Raw genomic sequence first — 13,372 nt, 5'->3', positions numbered from 1 at the left:
CATGTCTGATATTCAGTGCTAGTAACTTGTCATTACATGCTGTTAAAAACATGTATAATAGGGTGTATACTTGAATTACAAATTGAAAAGTTAAAAAGTGGAAGGGACTCCTAATTTCAGGAAGGGACACCTGATTTCAAATGTTGGTGTCCCTTCGGGATCCCTTGGAAAAATAGTGTCGACCCCTGGGCATTGTTATCATAACACATGCCATCGTTTAAGCCTTCCTGTGATTGAACTAAATCAGCAGTATTTCAAATTAAATCTACAGACATTAAGCTTAAAGTTTATCAAAACATCATATTTCTCATCATTGAAAAAAAAAATTCACATGGGAAATTTCTTGACATATTTTTTCCAAATAACTTATAATTCATGATGAAAAATTTGGCATCAGCGTGTTGGAAGTGCTGATACACTGGTTCTATTATTTTATAAATTTAATTTTCCATTTCAAGAAAAAGACACAAAACAACTTCAATTATTTTAAACCACACATATTTGAATATTGAGCTCACCTATTTTGCTAAGTCCTGCAAAGATTATTACCAGCACCACAATCATTGGGCCTTTGACATGGTCATAGTTTAATTCTGCCACATGGATACGGTTGCTAGCATGATGACCTCCATCATCATCATGACCTTCATCACCATGGATACCACCATCAGGTGACAGGTGCTTGTCTTCTGTCTTGTTGCTATGGCTACTTGTTGTGGTATTGCTATGCAATGTCTTGGAGTTTGTAACTGGGTCATTTCCAATAGAAGATGATGTAGCTATGGCAACAAAACACAACAGCACAACAAAAGCTACGTGAATTCCTGTAGAGACCAGCATGTTGGAATCTGGAAGATATACAAATGACATTATATAGCAACAATTTATTATTGTAAAACACACATGAAAAGTAGAAAACACATACATGTTGTTGTTGTTTTATTATACTTGTAGATTTGCTTGAAAAGACCATAAGATTATATTTGCAACAGCAACAAAATCTAGTATAACTTTAACATGACCATACATGTGACTCTAACGGCGGTAGGTAAAATATACCGCTTTTGAGACCCTACTAACGCCATACCCCTTTCCCGTCGAAATCTACCGTTATTGAAAGCGCTTTTAAAAAAAGTTATTCTTATCAAATTGGCCTTGAATTTCTTTTATAAACCTCAAAATTCTATCCACCATGCTAAAATACCTTATATGTCTGTTCACTTTAAAGAACATGATGCAATAAACAACTTGTCAAATCACTTCACACTTTGGCCGAGATCGTTGCTAAGTTACCAGAACGGTACGAAAGACAACTAATCAGAATTCTTTGTTAATTGGCATCCTACTAATCAGCATTTTTGTAAATATCAAAGACATAATAAAACTGTTAAAACATCAAAGAAAACAACATTTCCAAGGTGTTATTAATTATCTACAGTGTATAAAAATTTACGACATTTTGGCGGGGAAATTTGACATATACAGTTCTGCAGTTGTCAGCACTAATACTTGTTTTGGCAGTCTGATTTTATTTTTCTAGCAGCTCTTCTGAATAAAAACTTGTTTTTACAAGTCAGTTTCTCAATCAAAAACACTGACATTTGACAAGTCTCAACCATGACGTATTTTTTGTGTATTTTCAGAAAATCTGAAAATAGTAAAAAATATCATGTTTTTGTTTACATTGTTTCCATCATTGTTTTTGACTGAAAATCAAAGGAATTAGAAATTCTCTCTGTCATTGCCAAAGGTTCACATGTCTGACATACACTTACCAAAATTTACACTATAACAACGTTAGAAATATTTTCTCCATTATAGCAAAAGCTACTAATACTTAGTATACACTGTGCCAGGTTGAGCATTTTCCAAAAGATTTCATTAAAATGATGTCATGACTTTATGTTTATCACATGGTTTTTCAATAGACGCCCATAAAATTGACATATTTCTTAAATTCAAGCGTAAAAAACACCAGAAAATCCATTGGTTTCATGGAGAAGGATCAAAATACAGTTCACTTATTATTACAAAAAAATTCTATTTTCACCGTCTTGTTCACTCAGAAACAAAACAAATCTGCCAATATTGAACATCAACACAAGCCTACCAGATCAATCTTCTGATTCATCCAATAACTGGTTTCATGAAGATGACATAATGAATTTTCCAAGCTGGTTATCTTGTGTAACAGTTGTTAGGTTTCTCAGCTGAAGTATACAAAATATGGGATTATTGGCATTAGCATCACAATAAAACCTTTTTAATATTCTTCCTAAATGCATTCAACAAATAGTTTCCATTAGTGTATCATAAATCAAATGAATTGTTTTAGATTTATTGCTATGAAGCCCAAATTTTGAGGGTTTTTTACCACAGGTTTTATAATGCAAAACAGCAGAGGACATTAATGTGTTTCTTTTTTTTCTCTTTGGAACTGCAATTACTCACAGTCCGTTTATTTCTTTAGACGAATACACAATCGTACAGCTATACATATAAATTGATACATAGAACTGTCATGAATATACATCTTCAATATATTGTTAGATAATGTGTTTAATGTTGTTAATAAACTCATTCAGAAAACAAACATTCACATTTGTTTTCTTTAAGAACGTCTGTAAAGTAAGCAAGTCATAAAATAAATGATTCAAAATAACAATGTGTTTTGCTCTCCTATCACTGATGAAGTATGTTTTATAAATACAGTAGCAGACTTGGCTCAATACAATATTGACGCAATTATATTCTTTTTGGTATATCTTATATCCTACCAAGATGTATTTTATGTTGTTGAGATGTTTGTTTATACCACATTTTTTAAACACGGAATTTATGGTGTTCCAAAAAGTTGATAAAGTAGAACACTGTATAAAAAATGTTCATAATCTTCTACTTCATGGCAATATATGCATAAAGGACAGTCTCTCAATTTCCACGTGAATAAATTCAGGTTAGTTGCCACAAGATTATGTAACGGTTTAATTTTGAACTGTTTAACTTTATTGTCAACAATACATTTATGATTTATATAATACCATGAATTCCATTCTACTTTTTCTCGAAGACTGCGATTCCAGTAACCATGAATGGACGGTTTTTCAAAAACTTGCCTAATAAAAAGCTGGTAAATTTCTTTATTTGTCATTTCGGTTAGAGGTTTATTTTGAATCTTTATTTCTAGCTTTGTGTTAACTCTAGTATTTAATGATTCATTTGATTTAACAATATTTTTCCAGCTAGCTGGTAAAGAATTTTTTAACGTATAAATTTCTGCCATCCAATTTGTTTTGTTTTTAAGTTTATTCAAAATTAAATGTGTTTCTATGTCACCGCTATTTGAAATTATGTCATTAATGAATATCAAATCTGAATCAATCCAGGTTTTGAAGAAGAGACTTTTATTATTACATTTTATGAATTTATTACCCCAGATTATTTCCTTCCTAATATTATAAAATGTGTTAGACATTTTGTCTTGATGAACAGACATTTGTGAAAAGTGGATCCATATTGACAGTAAGTCTTAATAAAAAAGGCTTAATTTGTTTGTAAGTGGTTGTAAGGACTTGATAGAGTCAATGTTCATGTAGAAAATTAAGAAGTTCTTGCCGAATTGGTCAAACATAAGAGATGGTATTGTTTTCCAGCTTGCGCTTGTTGTACTGATAAGGTTGGTTACCCATTTTATTTTCATGGCTTTAGAAAATAACATGAAATCTGGAATATCTAGACCACCTTCAAGCTTATTACCAATAACTGTCTTACGTTTGATTTTATCTTTTTTTCCGTTCCAGAAAAACTCGAAGATCATTGAATTAATTATCTTAGAAATATTATCGGGAGTTACAATATTTTGAGCTAAGTAAACAAGCTTGGGAAGAAGTAAGGTTTTTATGACCGTTATTTTTCCAAAGTATGTAAGTTTTCGTTTACTCCAAGTGTTAATTAGCTGCTTACACTTTTCGATTTTGTCGGTCCAACTTAGGTTTACACATTCATTTTTATTATTTCCAAAGTAGACGCCAAGAGATTTAACATGTTTTGTAGTAAATTGTACACCATGTAACATAGTGACGGGTTGATTTTTCGATTTACCTATCCAGAGACCTAACGTTTTCATCTTGTTAAGTTTAAGACCCGAATGTTTTCCAAAGGTATCAATTATTTCTAAAACAATAGGTATTTCTATATGGTTTTTAAGAAATAAAGTAGTATCATCTGCAAGTTGGGTAACTTTAATGTTGTTTTCTTTTACTTTTATACCTTCATATGTTTCGCATTGTTTCAGTTTAATTGATAAAACTTCAACAACTATAATAAAAAGAAGAGCAGAAAGAGGGCAACCTTGTCGAACGCCACGTTGTAAATAAAATGAGTCTGATATCCATCCATTGTTTGCTATTTTGGACGTAATATTGCAATAAAGAGTCTTAACCCATCTTATAAACGAGTTCTTAAAGCCGAATTTTTTCAGTATGTCGACCATAAAAGGCCATTCTACTGTGTCAAAGGCTTTTTTGAAGTCTAAAAATAGAATCGCACCCTCTTTGTTATAAAGATCAGTATAATCTATGACGTCATCTATAAGTCGTATATTGAAACCTATATTTCTGTTCTTGATATAACCTTGCTGATCAAAACTTATAATCTTCGGTAGGACTAATTGCATGCGTTTTGCTAAAATCTTTGCCGCTAGTTTATAGTCAATATTTAAAAGGGATATTGGACGCCAATTTTCAAGGTTTTCGGGATCACCCTTTTTATACAATAGCTAAAAAACTCCTTGTTTTTGAGTAAAAGATAATTCGCCTTTTTCATAGCTTTCGTTAAAAGAATTAATGACAAGGTTTCCAATTATAGACCAAAAGGCTTTATAAAATTCAACTGTCAGACCATCAAGTCCAGGACTTTTATTCAGTTTCATTTCATTGAGCGCTGTTGTCGCTTCTTCGTGAGTTATTTTGCCTTCGCATTTATCAGATAAATTTGGTTCCAAAGTGGTAGGTATGTTTACATCGGTTATATATTGAGTATATTCCACGTTGTCTTTATATTTTGTGGTGTACAAATCCGTATAGAAATTAACTTCTGCATCTAATATTTGTTTTGTTTCAAAGACTCTGTCTCCATCAACAAGTATTGAATTAATAACTTTTCTGCTTTGACGCGATTTCTCTAGATTAAGGAAATATTTAGAATTTGTTTCGCCTTTCTCAATAAAGTCTATTTTTGAGCGTATTTGAGCACCGGTCGCCTTACTTTTATATATATCATTTATTTCTGATTCGATCATGTTAATTTGTATGCTAGTTTCTTCATGTGGTTCTTTATCGTTATCCTCGTACAATAGCTTAAGTTCTTTTTCTAATTTAGTCATATGATTATGCTTTTGTCTTGAAAGACATTTACAAAATTGGATTGTTTGATTTCTAATTTCTATTTTACAAAATTCCCATTTTGCTTGAGGGTTAATATTCGATTGAATTTGCTGATTAAGAATATTTTTAATTTTGGCTTTGTATTCTTTGTTTTCGAGAGTTATTGAATTTCCAATAGCCAGGACCACGTGTATTAGGTAGTTTAAATTTTAGTGAAATGGCCATGTGATCTGTTGTTTGTATTATTGCGGGTCTGATGTCTGTTGAAAATACTTGAGGAGTGAAGTTGTGGTCAATAAGCCAATAGTCAATTCTGCTTTTTTCTGTCTCATTCTTACGTCGCCAAGTAAACTGACATTTATTTGTATTGAGGACTTTCCAAATATCACACAATTTATGAGTTTTGATAAGGCGTGTTAAGTTCTTAACAGTTACAACCTCTGATTGTTGTGATTTGGTTATTCTGTCATTTATGTTTAACGTATCGTTATGATCGCCGCCGATTATTTTAATCCCTAAGCATTTCTCCGAAATAACATTTGATAAGGTTAAGTAAAAGTCGTTTCTTTCTTTTTTCTTGTTCGGCGAATACAGATTTACTAGTGTATATGTATTTTCAAGTATTTTAAGATTTAATAAGATGTATCTACCATTACAATCACAAATTTGGTCTAATATATTGCACTGGAGGTCATATTTTATTAAAGTAGAACATCGTTTACTGTTTGATTCCCCGTAACTATGTACTAGTCTCCAATTATTAAACTCGTCCCTTATATGATGGTCTATATTGTCAGTAAAATGAGTTTCTTGTAAAAAGGCAACATCTGCCTTTAGATTATTAAGCCATTGAATTACACGTGCACGTTTATTTCTATCTCTTAAACCTTGAACGTTAAGCGATATAAAGTGAATTATATGATGTTGCATTTTAAAGTTAATTGATATTTAACAACTGATTACGTTGTTACTTATTTCTGACGTTTAGTAAGGATTCTGACGGATATCTAAATCATAACGTTGGTTAAGTCCTTTAGAGTAGCAACCTTAATACGAAAGGCGAAAGTTAAGAATTGCGAAAGGAACCATCATATTCAATTCCTAGTACACAGTTGAAAAATGAACTTCGAATGAAGTAAATTAAATGTGTATAGAAATGTGAATCTAGATTTCTGTCAAAAGATAAACAATTAGGTTTAACATCAATAGGATCGACATAGCAAAACCAGTCAGTATTTTGATATAAAAATATTGATATGTGCATTGCAATTCCTGAAATAAGACAAATATACAAAGTACAATTTGATAAGAGGTATCGTTTCGTATCTAGATATCAATTCGGTTTAACAGTAATATAGTCACAACAAAATATGTATAATGGTTTGTTTGTACAAAACAGAGTTTGGTATGAATGTATTGCAATATTTAGTATAAATAACAATGAACTTTGCATTCAGTGCTAAAAGGTTTTAAGTATCGTCAAATTTAATGTCAGTTAGAACAGTTGAAAAAGCTAGGTTCAATATAGTACTTGCCACCTGAGTGAACAATCGGTACAGATATTGGACAAACGTAAGGCCAAACAAACAGCAACAATAAAACAAGACAAGTTCGTATAGTGCAATATATAAACTTGTTTCAATATTTTACATTATTTAAATTTACCTAAGCAAAATGCCTTATACATTTAAAAAATATCTTATATGGAATGCCCATATTCTTCATTTAATATAAATGTTTTGATATAGATGCATAATAAAGATAAACGCATGGATTTTTCATATTTTTTTCCTATGTACTAATATCTATACATATATAGGCATGCACTTATAAACATATATATATACATACACGCACATACATACACGCATATATATATACATATACATACGCATATACAAATACATATACATATATATTTTTATATTAATTACTGTTACTGTTATGTGGTCTTTACTATTCTTTATGTCTGTTTTTATACAAAGAGACAAATGAAGATCACATAATTTGTTATATATGATGAACATAACTTTTGTTAAAAAACAAATATATATATATATATATATATATATATATATATATATATATATATATATATATATATATATATATATATACTTTAAAACACACTATTTTTTCTTCTTCTTGGTCTTCTTAGAGACTGCCTGATCGTGAATAACCTCCGTAGGAGTGGGGGGAGAACGTTCTGGAGCAAGTCCTTGTTTGCCTTTATTGGGGGTGTCATTCATGTTACTAGTATTTGACATCGTTACAAACTGTTCTATTTTCTGCTGACCTGCGCTCGGAGTTCTCGAGGAAGATGTTCTGTTTAGACTGGCTACCCGACGTTTAGCAGCTTGCTTTTTCGGAGAGCTCTGCTTTCGCGTTGGAGATGTGTTTCTATTGACATTAGAACTTGGAGTAATCCACAGATTCTAATGATATTCCACAAATGTCATTAATTGCATCACAAAAACCCACCTTTGTCCCCAGAGAATACAGGGATTTCTAGCCTTGAATGGAACTTTGGCCATCTTTCAATAAGACAAAGAATATATGGGAATGTGACAAAACATTAGAAACATAGTCCTAACAGAATTTGTGCAGATGTAAGATTCATAGTCCTAACTCCATTTTTGCAGGCAGATGTAAGATACATAGTCCTAACTCCATTTGTGCATGCAGATGTAAGATTCATGGTCCTAACTCCATTTGTGCATGCAGATGTAAGATTCATAGTCCTAACCCCATTTGTGCAGGCAGATGTAAAATTCATGGTCCTAACTCCATTTGTGCATGCAGATGTAAGATTCATAGTCCTAACTCCATTTGTGCAGGCAGATGTAAGATTCATGGTCCTAACTCCATTTGTGAATGCAGATGTAACTAAGATTCATAGTCCTAACTCCATTTGTGCATGCAGATGTAAGATTCATGGTCCTAACTCCATTTGTGCATGCAGATGTAAGATTCATGGTCCTAACTCCATTTGTGCAAGCAGATGTAAGATTCATGGTCCTAACTCCATTTGTGCATGCAGATGTAAGATTCATGGTCCTAACTCCATTTGTGCATGCAGATGTAAGATTCATGGTCCTAACTCCATTTGTGCATGCAGATGTAAGATTCATGGTCCTAACTCCATTTGTGCATGCAGATGCAAGATTCATGGTCCTAACTCCATTTGTGCATGCAGATGTAAGATTCATGGTCCTAACTCCATTTGTGCATTCAGATGTAAGATTCATAGTCCTAACTCCATTTGTGCATGCAGACTTCAGATTCATAGTCCATTTGTGCAGGCAGATGTTAGAATCATAGTCCTTACACCATTTGTGCTGCAGATGTTAGATTCATAGTCCTTACACCATTTGTGCATGCATAATTATATTCATAGTCCTTACACCATTTGTGCATGCAAAATTAGATTCATAGTCCTAACAGCATTTGTGCATGCATTATAAGATTCATAGTCCTAACAGCATTTGTGCATGCATAATTAGATTCATAGTCCTAACAGCATTTGTGCAATGCATAATTAGATTCATAGTCCTAACAGCATTTGTGCATGCAAAATTAGATTCATAGTCCTAACAGCATTTGTGCAATGCATAATTAGATTCATAGTCCTAACAGCATTTGTGCATGCATAATTAGATTCATAGTCCTAACAGCATTTGTGCATGCATAATTAGATTCATAGTCCTAACAACATTTGTGCATGCATAATTAGATTCATAGTCCTAACAGCATTTGTGCATGCAAAATTAGATTCATAGTCCTAACAACATTTGTGCATGCATAATTAGATTCATAGTCCTAACAGCATTTGTGTATGCAAAATTAAATTCATAGTCCTAACAGCATTTGTGTATGCAAAATTAGATTCATAGTCCTAACAGCATTTGTGTATGCAAAATTAGATTCATAGTCCTAACAACATTTGTGCATGCAAAATTAGATTCATAGTCCTAACAACATTTGTGCATGCAAAATTAGATTCATAGTCCTTACACCATTTGTGCATGCAAAATTAGATTCATAGTCCTAACAGCATTTGTGCATGCAAAATTAGATTCATAGTCCTAACAGCATTTGTGCATGCATAATTAGATTCATAGTCCTAACAGCATTTGTTCATGCATAATTAGATTCATAGTCCTAACAGCATTTGTGTATGCATAATTAGATTCATAGTCCTAACAGCATTTGTGTATGCATAATTAGATTCATAGTCCTAACAGCATTTGTGCATGCATAATTAGATTCATAGTCCTAACAGCATTTGTGCAATGCATAATTAGATTCATAGTCCTAACAGCATTTGTGCATGCAAAATTAGATTCATAGTCCTAACAGCATTTGTGCAATGCATAATTAGATTCATAGTCCTAACAGCATTTGTGCATGCATAATTAGATTCATAGTCCTAACAGCATTTGTGCATGCATAATTAGATTCATAGTCCTAACAACATTTGTGCATGCATAATTAGATTCATAGTCCTAACAGCATTTGTGCATGCAAAATTAGATTCATAGTCCTAACAACATTTGTGCATGCATAATTAGATTCATAGTCCTAACAGCATTTGTGCATGCAAAATTAGATTCATAGTCCTAACAACATTTGTGTATGCAAAATTAGATTCATAGTCCTAACAGCATTTGTGCATGCAAAATTAGATTCATAGTCCATTTGTGCATGCAAAATTAGATTCATAGTCCTAACAACATTTGTGTATGCAAAATTAGATTCATAGTCCTAACAACATTTGTGTATGCAAAATTAGATTCATAGTCCTTACACCATTTGTGCATGCAAAATTAGATTCATAGTCCTAACAGCATTTGTGCATGCAAAATTAGATTCATAGTCCTAACAGCATTTGTGTATGCAAAATTAGATTCATAGTCCTAACAGCATTTGTGCATGCATAATTAGATTCATAGTTCAACAGCATTTGTGTATGCATAATTAGATTCATAGTCCTAACAGCATTTGTGTATGCATAATTAGATTCATAGTCCTAACAGCATTTGTGCATGCATAATTAGATTCATAGTCCTAACAGCATTTGTGCATGCATAATTAGATTCATAGTCCTAACAGCATTTGTGCATGCATAATTAGATTCATAGTCCTAACAGCATTTGTGCTGCAGGCATTAGATTCATAATCCTAACACCATTTGTGCTGCTGACAATGCCCTGAAAAAACAGATAAACTCAAAACAGGCTGTTTCCCCATTTAATTCTTAATTCTTCAAAGAAAATATTCAGAATGAACTTACTGTGACATCATTGTATAAAAGACTACTTTCCAAGGTAAGACATTTTAATACCCTGATGTACAGAAAAATATCATTGAAGATATTCATCTTATTTACCATTACAGATATATTATTTACCATTTTGTTTACACATCCTGCATTAAATTCTGCTGTTTATTTTTTATCATTAAAATGTGAAAGTATCCCTGCAAATGGAAATATTGATTGCGTAATCTGTTTATTAATGTACAAAGTGCAAGATCAATTATATAGGCGTTCTATAGCAATTTGAAATGTCATGTCCTGTTGCCCTAGCTGCTTCATGTATATACCTCTTCATACTGTACATCTGTTTATCATCAAACCAACCAACCAACATTTAATGTTTACATAGGTGTTTGAACTGATAAAATACCTGACGTATCCGGATACTGACAAACACAATTTATATAGTTAACCCATCCAAAGAAAAAACATAATCCTAGTTTCACCCAAATAGGATACTTCGGCTTTATATTCGAAATTCTCAATACAGGATATTTTTTTGAAATTGATATAACAGATATTAACTTAACACAAAACTTTGTTATCACAAAGGGTTTTAAAAATCCAGTATGCTTTTATGCTTAAAGGTCCCATTTGAAATGATCACATGAAAACTCTTAACCTATATCCATCAATCCTCACTCATATGATTGTTCTGCTAGTTTTCACTTTTGAAGAATGAATTAATGAATGCACAGATATAACAGATACTATGTTAAACTTCAAAACTGCAATTAGACACAAACTTATTTCTTACAATACCAAGATATTTGAGGCATAGTTTGAACCTTAAGTTACTTGAGGTGGGAAAGTTTTTACATGACTGCCTTAAGACACACACCCACACTTCAGCAAGTGTTTCACTCAGCCATAAGTATAATCATTATTATGAAGTATGAGACAATAGAGATAACTGAATCAGAGGTCAATGGTTATTTAAAGTTTAATATTTTCACTGCAGTACTAAATTCATTCCCCTTTAAGAGTTTGGTTCCTGTATTGCTTAATAAAAGTAAAATGCAGAAATTGGTTCCCAAATTGCTTTATAAATGTAACAAAGCATTCAGTGTGATATTTTTTATCTAAAATAACAACACTAGGGATTAAACGCTAATTGAGCACTGTCACAAAATTGGTCATTAATGCATGAGGCAACAGATAATCGACTAATTTATTTTCTAAGAATCTATTATTGCAACTTGCTATATTCTCTCACACCAGTGTTTAAATTGTGCCATCCAATGGCTACAAGATAAGCAATGTTTTTTATGTGTGTTTTAAGTGATAATGGTTATGAATGTTATACTTAAATTTATATGAATATCTTAAAGGCAGGAGAGGATCCAGAATTAGACATAAGAGGGGGCATATCTAAGGGGCGCACCCCCAACCTGGATCCGCTAGTGGCGCTAGTGGAAAGCAATTTGTGGAGAGAAGATGGAGGATACTTCACATATAAGTGGACATAATCCTATCGGTGGCCTACAAGCAGTGGTGATATTCTTTTCATGAAAGGCATATCCTACTCATGTTCAAGGATTGCATTCTGCTACAAGACTGGAGAGAAGAAATATTTTTTCTCAGTTTTATGGCATGTATGCTTTCCTTGTTTTCAACAAATATCACATGGATGATGGTTTCATTTTCATCAGTATCAGAAGTTATTCAGGAGACCAGGAAACTGTTGTTTTTTTATGCATGAAACATCAAGAGGATGTAACATTAAAGGGACTGTACACCAGATTGGCACCAAAAAAAGTTTTTTTCTGTAACAAATCTCAGGACAATTATTAAATAGAATGTGTTACGCTTTGATATCATAATTGTAAAAAAAGTACCAAAATGTAAAAAAAAAATTGTGTAGGAGACCGGTTTCGAACATGTGTCTCCAAAATTGCAGTCTAGCCTTGTATCCACTGAGCTACGACGGCTTACGCTAATCTGGTGAAATAATTTTAAGCTAAACACCTAACTCGGTAATATCACATGATAACACCGACTAACCAATCACGCATAAGGAATGAATTCTACTAGGTAGACATACCCCAGTAATCTTTTTTAATGGAAAAATACGAAATATCTGCTAAACTTAAATAAATTGCAAACTATGTGGAACTTCCGTTAGTAAGTTTCAATGCATTGTACACATTAATACCAAGTTTATGACAGTTTTCAACAAAAAAAAAATTCTTGCAAATTGATCATCTGGTGCACAGTTGCTTTAATGGAAGTTGCGCTGTTTGAATAATTATGTTGTTCTTAAAGGCCCTGTCTCACGTATGATAAAATAGCGAAAAAAAAAGAGAAAATTGTTGAAAACTGACATAAACTTGGCATCAATGTGTACAATGCATTGAAACTTACTAACTGAAGTACCACATAGTTTACAAATTAATTAAGTTTAGCAGTTATTTCGTATTTTTCCATTAAAAAAGATTACTGGGTATGTCTACCAGGTAGAATTCATTCCTTATGCGCGATTGGCTTGTCGGTGTTACCACATGATATTACCGAGGTAGGTGTATAGCTTAATTATGTCACCTAATTAGAATAAGCCTTTGTAGCGCAGTGGGTAAGACGCTGGATTAGAATTTTGGCGACATGGGTTCGAACCCGGTCTCCGACACAATTTTTTTTTTACATTTTGGTACTATTTTTTACAATTATGATA

The 13,372-nt window shown here is 32.4% G+C and overlaps 1 protein-coding gene across 4 annotated transcripts in view; it reads right to left on the bottom strand.

The window, feature by feature from the left end:
* Window positions 1-13,372, bottom strand: part of LOC128219825 (sodium/hydrogen exchanger 4-like) — a 61,568-nt gene that overhangs the window by 38,304 nt on the left and 9,892 nt on the right. For 2 of the 4 annotated variants that reach the window (XM_052927887.1, XM_052927890.1), the window contains exons 2-3: window positions 2,111-2,210; window positions 519-848 (exon numbers count right to left, since the gene is read on the bottom strand). In XM_052927887.1, coding sequence (XP_052783847.1) covers window positions 519-840 — 322 coding nt within the window. In that variant the 5' untranslated portion in view covers window positions 841-848; window positions 2,111-2,210. Of the gene's footprint in view, window positions 1-518; window positions 849-1,775; window positions 1,814-2,110; window positions 2,211-11,071; window positions 11,095-13,372 lie in introns of those variants that run through there. The other 2 variants (XM_052927888.1, XM_052927891.1) reach the window with 2 other exon arrangements.

This window comes from Mya arenaria, chromosome 15 (genome assembly GCF_026914265.1).
Source record: "Mya arenaria isolate MELC-2E11 chromosome 15, ASM2691426v1".
Taxonomy (NCBI): Eukaryota; Metazoa; Mollusca; class Bivalvia; order Myida; family Myidae; genus Mya; species Mya arenaria.
This window is presented reverse-complemented; position numbering and strand designations above follow the sequence as displayed.